This window comes from Trachypithecus francoisi, unplaced genomic scaffold (assembly GCF_009764315.1).
Source record: "Trachypithecus francoisi isolate TF-2019V2 unplaced genomic scaffold, Tfra_2.0 Lachesis_group11, whole genome shotgun sequence".
Lineage (NCBI taxonomy): Eukaryota > Metazoa > Chordata > Mammalia > Primates > Cercopithecidae > Trachypithecus > Trachypithecus francoisi.
This window is the reverse complement of record NW_022681456.1, coordinates 67582005-67605216: the sequence shown is the minus strand read 5'-3', so window position 1 is coordinate 67605216 and position 23212 is coordinate 67582005. Positions and strand designations below refer to the sequence as shown.

Sequence of the window (23212 nt, the reverse complement as noted above, 5' to 3'; positions counted from 1 at the left end):
AAATGTACTTACATTCTCACATCCTTTTTTTTTCTTTTTAAAAATTATTTTAATTTTTGTGGGTACATATTAGGCATATATATGTATGGGTTACATGGGATACTTTGATATAAGCATGCAATGCACAATAACCGCATCAGAGCAAATGGGGTATCCGTCCCCTCTAGTACCCATAGTTTGAGTTTCAAACAATCCAATTATACTCTTCTGGCTATTTTTAAATGTATGATTAAATTATTTTTTTACTGCAGTCACCATGTTGTGCTAGCAAACACCAGGTCTTATTCATTCTTTCCAAATTTTTTTTGGACCCATTAACCATCCCCATCCCCAGTATCATCACTACTCTTCCCAGCATCTGGTAACCATCCTTCTATTCTCTATCTCCAGGAGTTCAATTGTTTTAATTGTTAGCTCCCACAGTTAAGTGAGAACAGGTAATGTTTGTCTTTCTGTGTCTCACAACCTTTTCTACAAACTCATAAGAAGAGGTCTTCTACCTTCTGTCCTGGACTGCTCTTTCTCATTCTTTTGTGGATCTGATTCCATTATTATCTCTTCTCTCCCTCATTCATGTCAGTCCCCAAACATGCTCAATCTCTCCAATCTTAACAAAACAAAGCCGCAATACAAAATAACACCCCTCTGAACTTTGAGTCTCCCACTATCTATTGTCTCTTCTTTCTCTACAGCTAAATTTCTTGACCTCACCAAATGTCCCCTGGGGCAAAATTGACCCTAGTTGAGAACTACTGAATAAAGGTTATAATAAAACATAAAATAGAGCAACAAGTGTATAAGTAAATGCAGAAGTTCTCAAAAGAGGAGCCCACAGTGGTCTCCAGTCTCTTTCATCCATTCAGTGCATTTTTCCAGCCAAATTCTCTTCTAAAATCCAGTTCCTAAAGCAGACAGCAAGCAGATCATCTCTGTACTTATCACTCTCCACTCATTCCTCAGCTCACTGCAATCTGACTTCTGCCCCTACTTCTTAGATCTTTTCATACTATGGCAATGTCTTTCTTCTTAATGGCCAAATCCAAAGGACATTTCCTACCTTATGTTACTTGAATTCTCCATAGTACCTTTAAGCCATCAATAGTGACTTTTGCTTTGAAATTCTTTCTTTGGCTTTCAAAATGCCACCTTCTTTTAGTTCTCCTTCCATTTCTCAAGGTGCACCTTCATCACCTTTACTCATATTTTTTTTCCCTTTAAGTCTCAGTATTCCTCAGGCAGAGTCCCCTCCTCAGTCCCTTTCTTACTGCCACTCTTTCCTTAGTGGTCTCCTTTTTTCCAGTGACTTTAACAATCACTGCCATGTTGGTTACTCCTTGGTCTTGCTATCCAGCCTAGACCCCGAATCCTAGGCTCCAAAAGGTAATGCCTGCACTACTCTCTCCTGGGCCCTTCTTTCTGCATTCCAGTGGCAACACAAATTTGGCAAGTCTCTTCTTACCATTCAGCAGCTCTTTCTCTCCTATTTAGCTTTGAACTCTTTGAGGATATGGATCCTTTCTATTTTCTCTTTCAATTATCTGAAAACAGCACAGTGCTTAACACCTAGTAACGGGTGCTCAATAACTGTCATTTGAATTAAGGAACAGACATGCTTGTCTTTTTTCTCTAGTATTGGCAGATTTTGGATTTGCCAACTCATCTCTAAAATAGAATTATTTTTCCTATCTCCAAATTGCCTCTATTCCAGTCTTCTCAGCTAAAGACATCACTGTCTACCTGACTGCTCACCCTCACACTTCAAGAGCCATCCATGCTCTTCCTTCTCCCTCACCTTCCATATCCAACCCATAAGCAAGTGCTATTAGCTCTGTGTCAAGCCATGTCCTAAATTCTACTATTTGTCACCACTTCCAGCACTACCACCTATCATATCTTACCTGTTCAACTGCCACAATCTCCAAACTGGTTTTGCCTGCTTCTGCTATTTTCCTCTCCCATGTCAGAAGGCTCTTTCTAAAACATTCCTCAGATTAGCTCGTCCACATAAAATACTCCATGGCTTCATTACACTTGGAATGTGATCTAAATTCCTTACCAGGCACTGCATTACTCAGTCTCTCTAACCTCTCCAACTCCATCACCAAATCCAAACCCAATCCAAACCCAACTCCCTTAATTGTTCCAGGAGCAGCTCGTTTTGTTCTTTCTCCAGCAAGCTAATTGTTCTGGCTTAGGGTCTTTATACTGCCTACTCCCTCTCCCTAGAATGCCTCTTTTGAGAGCCTTACAAGACTTACCCTTCTCAGCCTTCTTATCCCTGCCCAAATGTCACTTCCTTAGAGCATCAGCCTACAAAATTAGCTCCCCTAAAGTCATTCTCTAACCCTCTATCCTGTTGTATTTTCCTTAGAGCACTTATTCTCTAAATTTGTATTTGTTAATTTTAATTACTTAATTTTTTTGAGACAGGGTCTCACTCTGTCACCCATGCTGGAGTTCAGTGGTACAATCACTGCTCACTGCAGCCTTGACCTCCAGGGCTCAAGTGATCCTTCCAACTCAGCCTCCTGAGCAGCTGGGACTACAGGCATGCACCACCATGCCAGGCTAACTTAAACTACTTTTCTTTTATTTTCTTTTCTTTAAGAGATGAGGTCTTACTATGTTTCCCAGGCTGGTTTTGAACTTCTGGGCTCAAGTGATCCTCCCACCTTGGCCTCGAAAGTGCTGAGGTTATAGGTGTAAGCCACCACATTGGCAATATTTGTTAATTTTAAAATTAACTTTCTATATGCTGCTATAATATAAGCTTCATATAAGTTTTTAAAAATATATAATTTTTTTTTAACTTTCCTGTCCATTATTACATCTACATTGTGTAGGGGCATAACTGGCCCATGGTAAATAGTAAATATTTGTTGGAATAATGTGATCCCTGTGTCCACAAGCATATCTTTACTAACTGGTAAGGGTTATTGGGTCTGTGAGGTAGTCTTTCACTGTGTGAAGACAATTTTCTTAAATGGGAACTAGCACCAATCTCTAAAATCCACACACCTGTCAGGACTCTGACTCTAACCAAACTTTAGTTTGGTTCCCTGGAGCCCTCTTCTTGACTATGCCTTGTTTTTGGGCTGGGAGCCCAATTTTAGCAAGAATCCTGCTGAGTCAGTTTAGGGAGAATCCCCTTGGCCCTCCACCTTTGATATTTAATCAATTTCCTTTTAGTAATTTTCCATTCAATGACTGTCTCCTCTTCACTTTGTCTACTGGCTATAAATTCCCAACTGCCCTGGCTATATTTGGAGTTGGGTTCAATCTCTCTCCTCTACCACAATATTCTTTTTTTTTTGAGATGGAGTTTTGCTCTCGTTGCCCAGATTGCCCAGGCTGGAGTGCAGTGGCGTGATCTTGGCTCACTGCAACCTCTGCCTCCGGGGTTCACGCAATTCTCCAGCCTCAGCCTCCCAAGTAGCTGGGACTACAGGTGTCCGCCATCATGCCTGGCTAATTTTTTGTATTTTTAGTAGAGACAGGGTTTCATCAAGTTGGCCAGGCTGGTCTCAAACTCCTGACCTCAGGTGATCCACCTGCCTTGGCCTCCCAAAGTGCTAGGATTAAAGGTGTGAGCCACCATTTCTGGCCTACTGCAATATTCTTGACCCCCTATTGCAGTAGTCTCCAATAAAGTCTTCCTTGTCATTTTTAACAAGTATCTGCTGTCATTTCTCTTTAACATTAAAAACTATTCGCCAACTGGGCTTGTTCAAAAACACTTAGGGAATTTTCATTGCTCTCAAAAGAAGTTTCATGTGTTCTTTGCAGTGTGAAGAGTCAAAGAGAGGCTTTACTTGTCTCTGACTGAAGAATATGGTTTCTCTAGTATACAGAAGAATGAAAGAATGAAGGCCACATGATTTGTTTTTATCGCCTCTGTAGTTGTGGCTATTATTCAATTTGTCACATTTATTTTCAGTTGTTCGTGTGGTGACATTTTAAGGAATAATCGAAAACAATGCTCAATTCAAAACGACACAATGATACCCCAAACCTCCTAAACAAAAGCATGTTCAGCATATAAAACAATAGTTTCCTCTCTGCCACATAACCAATATAATTCACACGCAGTCCACTCCTGACTCTGTCACTGACTTGTGATGATATGATTATACCTGCAACATCAAACTCGATTTCCAGTGTGACCTTGCTCGTGATTGAAGAGTCTCGGAGGAGCTGATTGGCTTCTTCGAAGGTGCTGTCTTCTGTTGGAATTCCATTGATGGCCATCACTCTGTCTCCAATCTGTAGCACTCCACATCTAATTTAGAACCACATGTGAGAGGTTGTAGATGGAGTAAATAATTATCAAGTTGAGCTTGCCAAATCTACCTTGCTTGATCCTTGCAAAATAGCATCATAATTTGGTCTTGCTTATTCAATGCTGTGGGCATCATATAGGTCAACTTCAACATCTTATGTTGTTGCATTTCATGGTTATAATTGTAAGCAGCGGAATCCTGAAGTATCCCAGAGAAGTAATTAATAATTCATAACCATGGTATTGTTAGAATCTGATCCAAACCAATATTTAGTAATGATGAATGTATATTCCCCAATGGCAGAAACTATTGAAGTTGAACTTCAGGATATGTTTTATTTATGAATTTTTCTCCTTTTTAATTAATACAGCTTCTAGTCCCTTGATGGACAAAATCTGCTAGTTAAAGGCATCCATGCTCATTACTCTTTTCAAACCTGATCAAGAACATAAAATTTTATTGTCAGAAGAGGGTTCATCACATCTTGCATTTCCTACATTGAGCAATGTTTCATAATTCACTAGCCATTGAAAGATAGCAGGTACCAGAAACGCAGAGCAGAAAATGATGCTGTAAAAGAGTCTCACCTCTCTGCTGGGCTGTCAGCTTCGATATAGGAAATCAGAGGTGGAGAAGAGAGAGTTTCTGTGGCAAACACACTGCCCTGCAGTTGGATCCCAAATCCTGTGACAGGATCTGCCGTCAGCACAACCTCTGTGGTTTCTGTGTGAACAACCTGCCCAGCCAATCCCACTGTGCTGGAGGCTAAGGATACTAGAGGAACAAACAGAAAATACTGACTTTAGGTTGGAGCAAGCACCAGGAATACCAGCATTTCCAAAATAGATCGTGTCTCTGCATTAAAACTTAATGGCAATGGTGGGAGGTTAAATTATGGCCTCTGGTTTAGCAAAAGTTGAAAAAGATAAGTGAATCTCTCAATATTTATCACATTTCAATAATAATATCAGTGTATCCCTGTACCCTGGCTCCCCACTCCTCAAACCAGGGATCATTGTGGGGGCTTTAAGAGGATGGCCTTAGGGTCAGGGTACGTGGGTTTTAGTACTGGCTCTATCAATGAGCACCAGCTGGGGAACATTGGGGTAGGCCATTTTGTCTCTCTGTGTGTCTACATCCTAAGAAAAAGGGAGTTGAGCTAGCTGGTCTCATGTTTTTTTCCACTTTAGCCATTTGCATCTGGGCTTTGTGACTTTTAAACAATCCTACCTTCAGCTTTGAAGAAATAATTAATCTAAATCTGACTCTTGGAGTGGTGAGGCTGTGCTGCTCTTTAATCTAGTGTTGAATTGGCACAATGATGTTGTTTAAACTCTGTACATTCCTCCTGTCCCCTCAGAGTTTGGTCTCTTCAGACTTGCTCTTTCCTACTGGGTCTCTAGTCTACGTTGCTGTATTTCATTTATTTCCTATTATTTATCCTATTTCATTTATCTCTCTAATATTCATCTACACCTTCCAGCAGATGTCTCCATCTTGTTTCCATTCCCAACTCATGAAAGGGCTGCTCCACTCCTCCATGCCTTTCTCTCAGCCCTGCCCATTGGAGCTGGGCCACCTGTGCTCTCTGTGAGCAGTCTCTGCCTGCAGGTCCTATGCTGCACTGCCTCTTCCTCCAGAAAGAGTCTGGCCCCCTTGAATTAAAACCTGATAACACCATATACCTCATAACCCTCTCCAAAAGCCATTTTCTTTTACTCCCTCTACAAATGGCAGGAAGACAGGTTCATAATTCTTGCTCTCCACATATGATACATTGATTGAACTACTCCTATTTAAAATTCCATATTCTGCACTTATTTCTGCTCTGTCTCATTTTCAAGCCCATAATCTACTTTTTCAAAATTCTCCCCCTTTTCTTCATGACTTCAGGACTTACCTCTCAGTCTGCCTTCTCTAACCTGTAGCTTTTCCTTGTCCTCTGCCTCTTTGACATTATGGTGATAACCTTCTAGCAAGCTGGCTTTATGCTTCTTCAACTCTCTCCCTGTCAGTTCCTAGCAATGCCACCCTACTTCCACTCTCTGCCAGCAGAACCCTATGGTGGCCCCCATCTTCCTTCAAAATGAATAGATCTTCAAGATCCTGATATCCGAATCCCCCTTGTTGATCACACAGCCTTTATTAGCCATCTTTCCCACTTCCTGCAATCTGTCTCCTCTTTATGACTTCCAGTCCCATTCCCTCTCACTTGTCTCCTGAGTCTATTGGTTTTCCAATAACATTTTAGCAACAGATTTTTCCCCTTTAAAATGAAAACATATAAGGGCCGCCTTTGTATTCCAGATAAAAACAGCTACTGTAGTTGATGTGGGAATGGGAGACCCCTGAGGCTTTCCCTGGCCTCATGTGGGGCTCTGGCAAGTGCAGGTGGAAAGCCATTGTCTTTGCCCACTGGCTTTGCTGGCATCATTTTTGCCACACTCCGCCTGGACCCCTGGTAAGCATTTTAATAATGCATCTCCTAGGCTCAAAGATTCTTCAACCTCTTGGGATTTTTTCTATACCCTAATATTTTATACTCTTCAGTAATGTCCAGTCAACTCCACTGCTGTTACTAAGTTGCTGAAGGGTGCTAGGAAAAGTCACTACAAATTCACAAATTAAGGCCCTTAAATTAGTTGTTGTGTGATATTTTGACACCTTATTTCATTCCACAAAGGATCTGTCTCAAATGTTTCTACCCTAAATCATGGTCAAACGTTACTCTTCATTTCCTGTAAGACTGCAAAGATGCAACCCTTTGATCAGAGTTCCTTAAACAACATTCTGTTTAGCCTCGATTTCTCTTTATCATTATTTGTTCCCTCTTCCTTTTTCCCCCACTATAGAAGGTTGTATCCTTCCTTCCATTTCAAGGCTAATTCCCCCTGTTAGTGTTTTTAATACTATCCCTTTCCACCCCCCATGATTTTGCGCCATGAAAAAATTTCTCTCTTGCTTTTTTTCCAAACTTTTCTACTCACTCCCCCAGCTTTCTGACCTCTGTCTATAGATGTGTACTGATTCTGAAGCTGCTAAAAACTTGGTTTCTGCCTTCACCATTTACCGAAACTGCTCTCACGGATGACTTTCTGACTGCTAAAATCAACGGCCTCATCTGCTCTACCTGGTGACTGGCTTTAGGACCATCCCTTGCTTTCTAAAATTGTTTGTGTGGTTTTGATGAAGATTTGTTTCGAGTGTCTTACTTTTTCAGTCCCAGCCAGTTGCTTTGCCGCCCTCTGCATTCCAGCGCACAGTTCCATCCTCCAAGTCATTCATTCCCAGCATGCCTATATGTCTTCCTCATGTATCTTCTCAACTCTTTCTCTCGTTTTTGTCAAGCTCCAGTAATGAATCTCCCTCCTTGATGGGTATCCCATCCACACACTCTCTCATTGGCTCCTCAAACTCAATGTTTTCAAAATTGAGCGAATCCTCTTCCCTCTCTCATTGCCACTACTATTTCTGTGAACAGGCTCTCTAGGATTGAAATCTCAAAGTAGCCTTAACTCACATCTCCCCATTGTCTCAAATTCTATCCATTGCTAAATCCTTTCGGGATGGCCACTGAAATATATCTTACAAAAATCCTCTTTTCCCTTATTAATTTCAGTACCTCAATTTGGGCTTTCATTATTTATTTGAATTATTCTAATTTACTTATTTCTGGGTCCTTACATGCACAATATTCCCTACATATTATTTCCAGATGAACCTCCCGTCAGATAAACTTTGCTGATATGATGAGGCCCCAACTTATCTACTCTGCATGTATCTTCTCAACTCTTTCTCCTTAGTTTCTGTCAAGCTCCAGTGATGGATTTCCCTATTCAATGGGTATCCCATCTACAAACTGTCTCGTTGGCTCCTCAAACTCAATGTTTTCCAAACTGAGTGAATCTTCTTCCCTTTCTTATTGTCACTACTACAGAGCAAGGCCTCATCATCACCAGTGTACATTACTGGATAGACTTCTAACTAGTGACCCTGCCTCTTGTTTTATGCTAACAGCCTCCAATTGCTGCTAGAGTAGCCTTCCTAACATGCAAAGGTAACCCCTGCCCTGTTTTGAATTTTCAATAGCTCCCTGTTTCCTATAGAACAAACTTTTCAATTCTAGCAGAGTACACAGCATCCTTCATCAGTTCCTTTCTCCTGCCCACCCACTCTCCCGTTTCTCTGTGGTACCTTCATGTGCCATGTGCCTCAGACCTCTTGACACACTTTTGTGTCTTCATATATACTGTGCCCTCTGCCACTCAGCTCTTGCTCTGGGTCCCTTTCTCTGTTTTATCCAGGCAGAATTAGGTACTTACTTTTCTATATTTCCACATTTCTAATACGTGGTTCCGTTTCGGCATTTATCAGGTCTCTATTTGCCTGATTCTCTCTACCTGACCCTGAGTCCTTGAAAGGTTGGAACCAGCTCTTTTAATCCCTGAAATCTTAGTGCCTGGAATATTCAATAAATGCTGAATAAATGGGGAATGAATCAAGTTTTGGGATGTCATCTGCACATTCCTTTTAGGAAACAACACTTCTCATAGACGCTGCTGAGTTAACATAAGGAACTACAAGCCATTCTTCAGGACCCAGGTAATTGCAGCTGATGGGGCAAGGGAGGGTGAAGTAGATCATTTGTCTAGGAGGAGTAAGAAAAAAAAAATCGACTTTTCCTTAAGAAGCACCATTCTCATTCTATTGCAGCTGGATTAAGGTTAACATAGCCTGCAGTGGGGGGTGAAGGTAGCCTCCAACCCTATGCTTCTTACAGGTGGAAGCTTGCAATTGCCAGGTCTGACACATGGACTGTCATGTACTAATTAGATCACATGTTCTGGTGTGGTTTTGCTGATGTAGAGTGTACCGTGATTACTCTCCAGATCATAATTTTTGCTATCAGTGGCACCAAACCACTGGGAGACACCATTTCCTGTCAATAAGGATCTGGAGAGTACGTTGCATTCCAGGTCTCATAGAAGATGGGAGTATCACGTTACAGCATCACATGTTTGGCAGGTAACTTCCACTTATCTTCTAGGTGAAGCTTTTTGGACTTAATCAGGAATCCTTTACTTTCTGTGACTCTTTTACAAGTTCACATTAATGTTTTTTCATTTGAGATCACAATTTGATATAGATTATCAGACTACTTAATTGGAGTTAAAAGCTGTTTAAGAAACTTTAAGGCAGCTGTTTACCATCTTCATTAAGAAAGAGCCAAGAAAAAAAGAGGTCAGTTTAATAGTAACAGGTGAGATTATATTAGATATAGTGAAGCCTTCTCAAAAGAAAGACTTGCTATATTTTTTGAAACAGAGAAGATAGTTGAATAATTTTATTCTCTAGAAGGTTTTGAAAATAAGTACTAATTTAATATGAATATTATTAAATGTATAAGCTCTATCTGGAGGCAAGTTGAGATAATACAAATTATTAGAAAATTGAATTTAGGATTTAAAATAAATTTACATATTATGTATTGGTTTTATAATTATATAGTTACAATTTATATTATACATATAGCATTATAGTAAATAATTTATGATTTTATAATTAACTCTGAGAGTCCTCTGACATATTGGAATCTTTTATTTGACAGAGCAAAATTTCATTTGAAATTATATGTATTGATTAGTTACACATATAAAAGTTTTGAAAATTATTACCAGATATGAAAAAGATATATTGTAGATTTAAAGATAAGGAACCAAAAGAAAAAAAAATCAATATTAACTTGGAGGAGAAAAAAATGAGCTTGATTATCCTGCTTCATTAATGTGGTCAACCAGCAAAAGAAAATGAAGGTGAATATACCCATGTCATTTGAAAATGTGGATGGTGAATTCTCTCTCCAGGAGCAGATGCTTCTGCAAGGTATTCAGTCATCATTGCTACTAGCTACCAGCTTTGGCCGAGGCTTGTCTACTCCTCAAGGTGAAGATGGAAATGACTAAATTGCTGACATCCTATGTTTGAATCCTGCTAACGGGTGTATGCTGAGGTTGTGTTCAAGATTCGTGCCTGCTCTGTCCTATTCCCATTCTCACATAGAGGGTTCTGTTCACAACTCTTCAGATTTGCAGGGAATGACTGTATTTTTGTCAATTCTTGTTCTTCCTAGTAAAGGGAAGGGGGAGCCAAAAACACCTCCAAAAGTTTAAAAATTTACCCAATGTTTATTTAATTTAGAAGGCTGCAAGATTTTCTATCAGCTATGAGAAGCATTTAAAAAATATAGAGAACTAAGGACCTCAAACATTTATTACTATAATCTGTGTTTTTTTTTTCTTTTTTTCTTTTTTTGAGATAGGCTCTCACTCTGTTGTCCAGGCTGGAGTGTAGTGGCAGAATCTTGGCTCACTACAACCTCCATCTCCTGGGCTCAAGCAATCCTCCCACCTCAGCCCCCCAGGTACCTGGGACTATAGGTGTGTGCCACCACACCTGGTTGATTTTTGTATTTTTTTCTTTTTCTGTAGAGACAGGGTTTCACCATGTTGCCCAGACTGGTCTCAAACTCCTGGGCTCAAGTGATCCACCTGCCTCAGCCTCCCAAAGAATAATGTGTTTTTATTATTGATCCTGTAATCTAAGACTTCTATCTCACTAAAGTGTTCCACACTATAGTCAACCTGCCATAGACTCAACACACGTGCATCATGTGATCCAGTTCAGGAACGCAGTAGAGGCGGCCAATAGCTCCTTTGCCCAAATGAGGGTGTAAGGACAGTCCTTGGGGTGTCCCCTTCCAGGGCTCCCTGAATGGTCACTTATAAAAGCTTACCAGTAGCTGCCTTTATCTTCCATTCTTTGTTCCCAGGTCGATGGAAGGGACCAGAAAAGTTGTTAGGTTTTTTCATTTTCTTTCCTTCAGCTCTTTTCAGTGGCACTCTCTCTAGTTACTGCTGATGACAAAAGCAGCAAAGACTATTCTGGAAATGTGTTCTAACTTCTACTCTTTGCTGAAATTCAGGCAGACTGGGAAGAGACAGTCTCTACACTGGCCCAGGGTACAGTGGCGGGGAACAGAAAGCACGGCAAACTAGCTAGATCTGTTGCTCAGCCATGCTGTTGTTACAGGGAGATGATGAGGTTCTGGAAGGAGACTTGGCCTCTTTGGCAGAAAAAGAGGCAGCACAGGCAGCCAGGGAAAGGGCAGTAAGATTCCAGCAGAGGAGATGAGAGGGCTCCCTCTATGACTTGGCTTGGCCATGCCTCCAGGGCTTTGTGACACTCGTCAAAGCCTAATGTGTGCTGTATTCATTATTTTCCCTATGAAACAAACATGATACCTTCCTGTTTTAATACTTATAACACATCGCTATATACAGACTTCTTGTATTTCCTCTTTGATCAGTGATATAGAATGTTTTAATTTTCATGTGAGAAGGTTTCATTTCTTTTTCTGGGCATCTCCTTCCTTGGCATTGGAAACACATATCAGAATTTTCTGTTTTGCAAGCTCTGGTCTCAAGTCATCACCAATACAGCAAAGGGACTTTTTACTGTATTTGTGACTTTTGCCATGATTCACCATCTACACAAATGGCCTGGTTGCTATAGAAACATAAGTATTACAAAGGGGGCAGCAAATGGTGGCAAAGGATAAAGATATAAATAAAGTGGTGGAAATAAACTATGGTATAGTAAGAGTGGCAATAAAACTTTTATTATCAGTTATTTGGGAAGACCTTTACATCTAATGTGACCATACCAAACCTGTGCAATAAAAGAAAAAAAATCCTCATTTAAAAAAACAAAACAAAACAAAACAAAAAAAAAACCTTTGCAACGCTATCATTTTTTCAGGTCTTCTGGAAGTGTGAATAAAAGTTCATAGCATTTGGAATTTATTGTTTGAATAAAATATAAAATGTATGATCTCCTGAGACACATTTATAAACATTCTGGTATATATATTGTGAGTGGTGCTCTAGTGGCTAATGTCTACAGCAAACACAAACAACCAGAAATGTATTGAAACAGGTTTCTGTTTATATTTCTAACATGTTAAAGAATAATGTCCTGATTCAAGTGAGAATTTATGAGTTGGTTATGCAGATCAGTGACTGCGCTGCCTCAGCTTTGTTTCCTACTACAAAATTTAAGATATGTAAATATCAACCTAAGATAGCCAAACATCATTCGTTTGTATTCAGTAATGTCCCTAATCAACATAGCAAGTCTTCCCTAACACAAATACTAGTCTTTGAAGCAGAAGTAGGAACACTAATGAATTCATTTTAATTGCTCTTCCCTGCTGAGGGCTGTTAGCCTATTTTTGTCACTGAGGAGTACTACACACAAAGCCATTATCTGTAAAAAAATTCATATACAAATAACCACCACGAACCCTGAAGGCATTATATGGAAGACTCAAGACCTATGTATTAGGCCAAAATGCACCCCTCGTGAAAAACACTAAACTCTGAGAGCAATATCAAGAGATGTTCTCATGTGATAATTCAGATTTCGGCAGATGACAGTTAACACAAACTATTCAAAATAGCTAACAATTAAATTGTGCTTACTATTTACCAGATGTTGTTCTAAAACACATATACATATGCAATCTCATGTAATCTCAATTGCCCAGTGAAGTAATTCTTCATATTTTCAGTCAAGGCATACCTCATGCAATCTTCACAATTACCCAATGAAGTGATTTTCCCTATTTTCAGTTGAGGCATAGAGTTTATGGAACTTGCTCAGGGTCCTACAGCTAGAAGGTAATGATGCTGGGATGGAACCCAGGTAGCCTGGTTCCAGAGTCTAGGCTTATAACCAGTTCACTATATTGCATTCAATTAGTTTCTTCCAAGAGTAAATAATTTACTCTAGTGTCAACTAAAAAACATATGGGACTCTAAGAGCACTTTATTCTCATTTTGACTAAATTCAGTCTTCCATTTTCCATTTCAATTTTACTATCATTTTCATATACCAAAGTTGACAAATCTCCTTATATGTAAAGTATATATGCAAGTCTAAATCATGTACAAACCACAGTGGTGACCCTGTCTTTTGCAGTGGAGTTCACTGTAGGGAAACCTTCAGATTCCTGTGTCATGAAGTAACTAGTTCCCAGTGTGGGTGATGGCTGGTCTTGGGCACTCAGGGTGGCCCTAGTGAGACTGGAGAGAGATCCTCCTGGGGAGATGAATCTCTTGCAAACAAGCTGAAAAGCCAGTAAGTCCATACCAGCTGTGAAGTATCTGGCTTTGGTTTTATTTAGGTAAGTTAAGGATATTCCTTATTTTTATTCCCATGGTGAGCACAGGAAGAGATCCCATCTTCTTTAAATTTCTTTGTAGGAATCATAATCATGGCCATCAAAAGGGATACAGGACAAGAAACAGACTCTCTAGACTACGGTTAGGTCTAGTTAGAAAGGCTAGTGTTCCTTTCTTCCGCAAGTTATGTGATCATGATGAGAGAGAATGATCTTCTCTAACAGAAATGATAAATGTATGAGTGATTTGTATTTCTTTCTTTTTAAGGCATTCAATCAGCTTTTCTCCCCTCTGTTCAGACAACCACTATCCAAAGCAAGTAGCCAACCACATCTTCCTAGTCTTGCTTAGTGTATATCGTGTTTGGCTGTCCAGATCATTTTTACAAGACTCATGGTTGAAATTCCATGACTTTAGGATGCTTATTGTAAAACTGAGCATCCTTCCAATCTTCCTCAGACTGGAGTGGGCAATAGGAAACATATGTTAGGCCAGGCATGGTGGCTCACGCCTGTAATCCCAGCACTTTGGGAGGCCAAGGCGGGTGGATTACGAGGTCAGGAGATCAAGACCATCCTGGCTAACACAGTGAAACCCCGTCTCTACTAAAAATACAACAAATTAGCTGGGCATGGTGGCAGGCGCCTGTAGTCCCAGCTACTCGGGAGGCTGAGGCAGGAGAATGGCGTGAACCCGGGAGGTGGATCTTGCAGTGAGCCGAGATCGCGCCACTGCACTCCAGTCTGGGAGACATAGCGAGACTCTGTCTCAAAAAAAAAAAAAAAAAAAAAAAAGAAATATATGTTAGATCACTGACTACCAGTGGGGTAGGTTTCTGGAAAAAGTATCGGAGTCTTGGGGAATGAGATACTGTTTAAAAAGGGATGTTTGTATTTATCATTGTTTTGGGGAGGAGGGTAACAAAATATAATTTAGTATGAAATTTATGATAACATTAAATGAATGCATGAGAATCTTATATTTAGCAAAAGGGGAGCATCATTTTCACAAAATTTCTTTAGAGTGAGTAAGAAACTAAGAACAAAGGTTTCATGTCCAAAGTTACCCAGAATATAATACGAGGAGTCTTAAAGGAAAAATCATACCTTTGGGTATGTTATGACATCAAAAGAGCAAGAAAAATCTCAAATCTCAGATAAAAAGTTGTAGGCAAAGGTAGTATGAATGAATCCAGTCTGAAGTTATATTGGGGTGCAGTCATTGCCAAACAGATACTGGGTATCATGCCAATGGTCTTTGGCACAGAGCTGTTAGCTGCTCAGCATCTACCTGATCACTTAGGCAACTGTGAAACACTCTTCCCACAATTTCAGTATTTCCAAGGTTCCAATGCCCACAGGTTTTTTTTCCAGGCCAAATGCCATTGGCTGTTATTTCACTTACATGAGCTTTTGAAGTCTTTCTTTTTCAGTCTCCTCCTCATCATGGTTCCACGTGGGCTGGTGGAGTAGAGGCTTCGAGGTAGAGTCCCCATATTCAGGGAACTCAGGCTGTATGCACTCATGGAGGTAGGAGAGAAGGATGAAGACACCAAAGCTGCTGCAAGAGAGTGAAGATGTTGCACAGAGCACTCTCAGGTGGAGTGTGAGCCCGCCACACTTGCCAATCAGTAACAATCCAGAAAGACACATATGAGGCATAGCAATGGCTGGAAAGGACTCTAGCCAGACGGAGGACAGCCTTCAGGAGCATGAGACAATGCTTTACAAGAGCCTACAAATGCTAAGGGGCAGCAGGATCTTTATAAGCTCATAGGAATACGAAGAGACTCTATGAGAATTGCGTTAAACAAAAGAACAACTTTGTGAACAACTCAATGCATCAAATACATAATCTCATTTTCATGGATATTTTCTGACATGAATTTCATAAGTGATTCCACATACACAAAGAAGACCTGAGAACACTGTCTCTGTATAATATTCTGAATTGTTACTTCCTCAGCCACATATAAAGCATTCTGAACATTTACATCCTTTCCTAACAACAAATGCTTTCTGATGGAAAAGAAAAAATCCTAGGAGATGTCAGAAATGATACATTGCTGCTATAAGAAACAGAAAAAAACAACACCCATGAAGCCAAAAGGAAAGAGTGAGAAAAATATAATTGAAATAAAAGACCAGGAGGAGAAAGCAGGGAACATTACGAGGGCTGTTTGGAGGAGGTGCTTTCGGGAATGTCAGGGCTGGTACTCTGCAATGGTCAGGGTGGTACGTGTTATAGTGATGGTTGGTGTGAAGGCTGCTGTGGTTGCTGGCCCAGGAATCCCAGGTAAGTTGCCTGTCGCTCCTCTGAATTTTCACTGCCCATATGAAGTGATGATGAGAAATAAAAACAAACAAACAAAAACAAAGAACCAAAAAAGAGGAAAAATAACTGAATTGCCCAAATTAAAAGTACAACAAAAAACAAAGCTGCTTGCAAATAAAAACAAATCTATTTGGCTTTGCCCTTTTCTCAGTGGTCAGCAAAACAGATGATTAACATAAAGGATGTAAACTTTTCATCTTCCCAAGAATAATGCATATCTTTCCTCAGTTCGTTTTTTCTTCTTTTAAGATGACTACTGAATCAATTTCTAATCTCCCCCACTGCTTTGCAGCAGAGATTAAAAACTTTTTTTTTTTTAACTTAAAAGTCAGCCCCTCAAAGATCTATGGCACACAATTAGTAATTAAAGATTTGCAAATCTTGGTCAGTTAGTAGCACTTGTTTTGAGAAAAAGAAAAGAAGCAGCAATAAATCACATCGGTGCATGATTCAAGTGGTTTACTAGTCACACGTCAGAATTTACTGCTCTGACATTTTAATCGCACTACAATCCATCACTTTGACTTGATTTTCCTCAACAATAAATCACTCTAATCATCTATCAGTATCAGAATCTTATCTGCATCCCATCTAATAAGGAGAAGATGAAAGTCTCTATATTTTATGATTTTTTGAAAAAGTGTATTTATATTAGAAATAATTATTAAAATATTTCACGTTTTTATATTTCCTTGATGCCATAAAATTTTAATAAAGTTTATTTCAAACTTTATTAAAATTTCAAATTGGCATCCCTTTTATGTTTTAGAAAATCTTTATCATGTTTCCATTCCAGTTTCAATGTTAAGATTTGATATTCCACCCAGTGTTCTGAAATATGAGCAATATAATGTTTGTTTTTATGTCTGATATGAAGTTTTCCATTTAATAATCTTAAAGAACTCAAAATAACATATGAACTTATTTTATTTTTCTAGAGATGGGGTCTTCCTGTGTCACCCAGGCTGGAGTGCAGTGGTGTGATCATAGCCCACTATAATCTTGAACTCCTGGGTTCAGGCAATCCTCCTGCCTCAGCCTCCTGAGTAGCTGGCACTACAGGCCCATGCCACCATGCCAAGCTAATTTATTATTATTTTATTTGTGTAGAAATGGGGGTCTGCCTATGTTGCCCAAGCTGGTCTCAAGTGATCCTCCCACCTCAGGCCTGAGTTGTTGGGATTATAGGCACGAGCCACCAGGCCTGGCTTAACATATGAATTTATATCTCCTACTTTGAGATTCTGGTGTTAGGTGTCTTACATGTGAATATGTAGAGAGGTGAAATACTCTATGCATTGAAAAGAGGGTCATTTAGAAAAGAACTTAAGTTACATCAACTGTGATGCCAGCTGAATTGGTCAATTCGCATCCTTTCTAGAATGAAACAGTACATGAAAAAAAAGCACTAGCATGGACAGATCACTGTGGGGTGAAGCAGACCTGGGTTTCAGCTCTGCCTCCAACTCTTCCTCTCTGTATGACCTTGGCCAGCTACTCAGCCACTCTAAATCTGGATCTCCTCAAACGTCAAATGGAGATCATGAAATCATCTACCTCACAGGGATACTGAGAATTAGGCAAATACGGCGCTTAGCATGGTGCTGGTACACAGAAGAAAAACAAATGAATTCAGAGTATATTGATTTGTCTACTTTTCTATCTACATGCTAACAATAAAGTATCTTTTAAAGGAAATAAATTTATCTTTTACTCAACAAATTTCACTCACTGGACACTTAAGTTCAGAGAATTTCTCAGAAATCTGCAGCAGAAACTTTCATAGCCACTATAATTTTGTTGCCCTAAACTATCTGGCCTGCTCCTTCTACTTAACTGCTTTGTTTGTGGTTTGGATTCCCCCGTCTCTCCACTTTCCTAATTCAAACTGCCACCTCCTTCATCTAGACCACTGTAACATCTTCAGACGTGGCTCCCTAACTCATCTCCTGCATACCCAGCTTCCACAACACAGCTAGGGTGGCCTTCTAAATACGTAAGTTAGATCATGCTACTCCTATTTGAATAGCTTTTTTTTTTTTTTCTTTGAGACAGAATTTCACTCTTGACGCCCAGGCTGGAATGCAATGGTGCAATCTCAGCTCACTGCAAACTCTGCCTCTTGGATTCAAGCGATTCTCCCATCTTACCCTCCCCAGTAGCTGGGATTATAGGTACCCACCACCACGCCCAGCTAATTTTTGTATTTTTAGTAGAGATGGGGTTTTGCCATGTTAACCAGGTTGGTCTCGAACTCCTGACCTCCTGTGATCTGCCCGCCTTGGCCTCCCAAAGTGCTGGGATTACAGGCGTGAGCCACTGTGCCCAGCCTGAATAGCTAACTATTACAAAGAGAATCAAATGCAGCCCCTGCCTATCTCGCTAGTTTCATCCATATCACTCTCTCCAACATTTGTATATTTTAGCCATACTGATCTTATATCTACTCTTAGAACAAGTCAGGTTCCTTCCTGCCTCAAGGCCTTCGCACTTGCTGTTCTTTCCCCAGTTGTCGGTATGACCGCCTCCTTCTCATTACTCAGGTCTCACCCGAGGTGCCACCTCCTCAGAGAAGTTGTTGCTGATCTCCCTGGCTAAAGGAGCTGCCCTCCCCGTGCTACCTCATTATTGTTTTACATTCTTCATGGCACTTATTGCTGTCTCAAACAGCTTTATTTATTTAATATATTTTTAATGTTTGTCTGTCTATACTAGAATGTGAATTCTATAAGAGTAGGGATATACTTTGCCTGTCTTGCTCACTAAATATATTCTAGCAACTAAAACAGTGCCTAGTATATAATGATTAATACATGAATGAATGAACAAATGCATAAATGAACAGGAATATCAGCCAGAGTGTCCATGTGAACACTGTAGCAGCATTTTCCTTGAGATAAAAGAGTATTAATAAATACTGCAATAGCAGAGGATGTCCCTAACGGATTCTCTCTCACCATCCTCATTCTACTTTGGGTATACAGGAAGACATTTTAGCAAGAGCAGTTATTACTGGGTCTGGCCAATTTACAACCACAGACACTTTAGCGTACTTTTCACAAAGTACCATCTGTTTCAACAGGGTACGGTGAATGCACTTTGGGTTTCTACACCCACCTTTTGACCCACTTCTTCACTGACAGTTTTGAAAATTACTGGGCATTTGTTAGGACTGTCAAGCACAATTAATAAGTCAATAAGGAAGATATTATTTACCACCTATTGCTTTCCCAGACTGTGCCAATTGCTGCAGCAGGTTAAAGGTCATACCCTTTACCTTGATCTTGAATTATTACTGGGGATTAAATCTTCACACATATAAAATAATTAAGAGACAAAAATAAGGTAGTGCACACAACTATACGCTATGGATGATGAATGCAAAAGGTGTTGAACAAATAATGTAGGCCAGAGAAGACAGCTGCTGCCTATTTTGAATGTACACTCCAAATGTTTTCTGTTTTACAGTGGTATACTTGATAGGCAGGTATTTCCAGAGTTTAATAATAAGATGTTACATTTTTGGCATGTCCTATCATCTTGCAAAAAGCACTTATAGACATTCTCTCATTTAATACTGCTGATAATCATAGCCTACTTTCACTGAGTACTTATTATATACTAGGCACTGTGCTAGGTGCTTTTTGATCGATTAGCTCAGATAATGTTCAGAATATTCCTTTGAGGCAGGTATTATTATGACCCCCCTTTTACAGATGAAGCAACTGAGGTATAGAAAAGTTGGGTAACTTGCTTAAGGCCCCACGTGGTGGAGTCAGAGGTGAAGCTCTGGATATGTGATCCTAAAGTCCCCACTTCAGCCACCAGACATACCACCTCTTCCTATGGATATGTCTAAGTCCCTTGTTATGGATAAGAAAACAACACATTTAAAATATTATGCTTTTTGTATCATTTCATGGTGACATCACTACTGTAGTCTCAAGAGATATATGACCACAGAAGTTACTTTTCTTTCTTCTCTAATTGCAGCCTCTTGCTCTGTTCAGGATGTTCAAGAGAGCAGACCACAGCGGTTCCAGTGGTAGCCATAGAGCTCTCAAATGGAAGGTCCTCTTGGTACTGAATGTGTTGAGTCTAGTGACTCTGGTCACATTTTCCTTTCTAAAATGTCAGTTTCCTTCAATCCAATTATGTCTCTGAAAACCCTCAGTGGGAACAATTTCTAATGTCACTGAAAACTCATTTTTGTCAGCTTCTTTAATGCTGCTATTTATCAGTGAAAGGCATAGCTAATCTCTTATTCCAAGTTGAGATATTCATTTCTACATTGCCCTGAAAACTCTTTGGTGTATGCTTTGCTGCTAACAAAATCTGAAAATTTGGGAAGTGTGTTGAGAGACACACTGTTCAGGCATCAGAGATCTTAAAAAAGCAATCAGAACTTTCTTGTGGAGAAAGGGTAAAACTATGTAAAACTCCATTAGTCAAAAATGTAAGTTTGAGAATTGTAAACATAATAATAATTTTGTGTTTGTTTTTCTTCTTTACTATGATTTAATTATGTTTAGGAGCCAAAATGTATTTCCTCTTGGAAATGCAAGTCTGATTTTAATGTGCAATACAGAGGAAATGCCTGCTTGATAAGAAAGACAGTGAACAACTTTCAGTAAATGTAGATGATGGAGTCAGAAGTGGAAGCTGGAATTACCTAAACTTCCTATCAGCTTTCTGTCCCTGCAACACAAACATCAGGTTTTCCACAATAAAGGCAAAACATTCATTCTTAGTCCATATATTTTAGTACATAAATTAATCTTAAGTTGCCTTGGCAGGTTAAAAAGTTTAATATTCCATGAGTTGAAAACATTTGAATTATTTATGAATTGTATATAGGGCCAACTAAAGAAAAATAAAAGAGGTTGCTAAAGACGCTAACGTTTTAAAAGGGTCTGGTATGCATTTCCGATTCGCTGATACCAGAATTTAGCAAGCAAAACCCCATGATGAGAGAGCACTACAGTGTGCATTCTTATGGCTACTGTGCTCCAAATCCAATGACGACTGCCAGTTAATTTAAAGAAACTTAAACAGCTTCAGAAATCTCTCCTCTCTGCCAGAGTGCAGGAAGGGCCCACAGAGCCTCCTGATAGGGATGGTGTGCATCCTTGTGAACGATACCTTCCTACAGTTGTTTGCATCTCTATTCCAATACTGTGATGCTGATTTTCTTCTCATAACCTGCCTATGCTGCATCATTTCTCTACTCCAATGTGTAAAATTAAAATCTGATAAGGGTAATGTTGTACTAGAGATTTTCATTAGCTTCAGGGCTGTCTAAGCTCCATTTAATTAAAAAGGTTGCATCCAGCTGACTGATTCAGTATGAAAATTATCTGGTCCCTCTTTCCCCCTGCCCCAGACTGTGGAGAAGTACAGTGCGTTTTAGAAGGTGAGAGACACAATACAAATGACCCCCTCATAAGCAAAATTTCAATTTCAGAGAAAACTGCACTGTGTCTAAATATACAGAAATGCATTATCCTCCTTCAGGCCACCCTGACAATACTAGGGAGGCCTCTAATTTCAAGGAGTACAAAGGAATGCTGCTCGGTTTAAGGAATAGGGCAGGAGAAGGAGTAGGAACAAAGATCCTACTGGAGAACCTGACTTCATTTGATTTGGGGCTCAAAGACCCCTTTCTCGTACCAGGTTTTGCCTAAAGGTGCCTAGGTAGATGGTGTAAACACCCAGCAAATGTATCTGTGAATTTCAAGGGAGTGAAAATGCAGATACCTTCAGCTGACACTTTTTATTGAATAAATGGAGTCAAATATTCTGATTCTCCCAGACAAGACTTTTGGTCACGCAGGTTGTTCTCTATCCTAAGAAAAAAAACTACACAGGCAAAAGACAAAATATATTGAAAACCAATGCTTCACATAACTGGTTCCCTCTGATTCCTGCCAAATATTTGAAGGTTCTGCCATCAAAATCCACTTTGCTTATTTATTTTTAAGTGAGAGTTTTACTATTTGCCTTCATTGGCCTTCATCTAGACTGGAAATTCAAAATGAATACCAAGAAGTCAAATTATTTGCCTTCTCTGTACATTCAATTTTCACCAAAGACTGTGAAGAAAAAAATATTAAATAGCACTAGCCTGAAAATTTTTTCCTTGATGTTATGGTTTCAAGTAAATTATGTGTGGCTTGGAAAAAAGACTTTGGAAGATGAATATGAGTAAACAAACACAACCTTGTTTTGTAAAGAAATGATGAGTCTGACCAACATAGTGAAACTCTGTCTCTACTAAAAATACAAAAATTAGCTGGGCATGGTGGTGGGTGCCTGTAATCCCAGCTACTTAGAAGGCTGAGGTAGGAGAATGGCTTGAACTCAGGAGGCGGAGGTTGGAGTGAGCTGAGCTCATGCTACTGCACTCCAGCCTGGGAGACAGAGTGAGACTCCGTCTCAAATAAAAGGCAGAATGAGACCCAGTCTAACTCTGCTAGAGGGAGCAACGCTGTAAGGGCCAGAGAAAGAGCTTGATCCAGGTAGATCATCTCACCATGGTCGGGCCCCTTTAGGGCCAGCCGTGTCTGATGATGGGGAAGGATCTCAAGCTTGACCTGGTCAGTGGTGTTGGCCAGGAACTGGGTTGCTTCTGCAAGTGTACAGTACTCCATGCTGGTTCCGTCGATGGAGAGGATGTGATCTCCCACGTGCAATGCGCCACATCTATGGAAAGGAGAAATACCCGGTAAGATGTGGTGCCTTCCTCTTTGGAATCTGACTTTCATGTACCTCATAGTTAAAATTTCACACAGTTTTCATTTACTTAAAAAAAAAAAAAGAAAGAAAAGTTTGAGTGTTATAGGAAACACCATCTGTCAAATTTTAAGTACCTTGAATATGAATAAGGAAGTAAAACCTTGTGGAAAATACAGAAAAATTCAAGGAAATGTTTTCTCTTGTCCTTCTCCAAAAAAAAAAAAAATCTTATTTTCGAGTGCTCATGTGGAAAGTTGAGGGAAAGTGAGCAAGAGGAAAGGGAAAAACAGGAAAATGTTTCTCCTGGACTTTTGTCTGTGTTTGTTTGTTCTAGGCTTTTCTATCTGTAAACATGAATTGGTAAATCTTCGGAATCTCAAACATGACTCTCAGAATTGGAATAGGGTCTATTTTATGTGTGAAGAAGAATAACTTGGGGAGATTTCAGTAATAGTTCCTTGGAATCTTCACACAAGCTCCAAGATCACTAGTTCTTTATTATTATGTTATTCTGGAGTTGAACATGTATTAGTGTAAAAGTTCTTGATAATGGTAGAAATTATGCAGGAGTCAAGTGAGTAATAAAACCAGGCCTGCATGGTGAGTCAAGGGGAAAGATGG

The 23212-nt window shown here is 39.7% G+C and overlaps 1 protein-coding gene across 2 annotated transcripts in view; it reads right to left on the bottom strand.

The window, feature by feature from the left end:
* The window catches only part of GRIP1 (glutamate receptor interacting protein 1), a 757962-nt gene that overhangs the window by 93216 nt on the left and 641534 nt on the right, over positions 1-23212 (bottom strand). For both annotated transcript variants that reach the window (XM_033221362.1, XM_033221361.1), the window contains exons 9-13: positions 22389-22558; positions 15693-15848; positions 14927-15082; positions 4868-5054; positions 4134-4279 (exon numbers count right to left, since the gene is read on the bottom strand). In XM_033221362.1, the coding sequence (XP_033077253.1) occupies positions 4134-4279; positions 4868-5054; positions 14927-15082; positions 15693-15848; positions 22389-22558 (815 nt within the window). The remainder of the gene's footprint in view (positions 1-4133; positions 4280-4867; positions 5055-14926; positions 15083-15692; positions 15849-22388; positions 22559-23212) is intronic.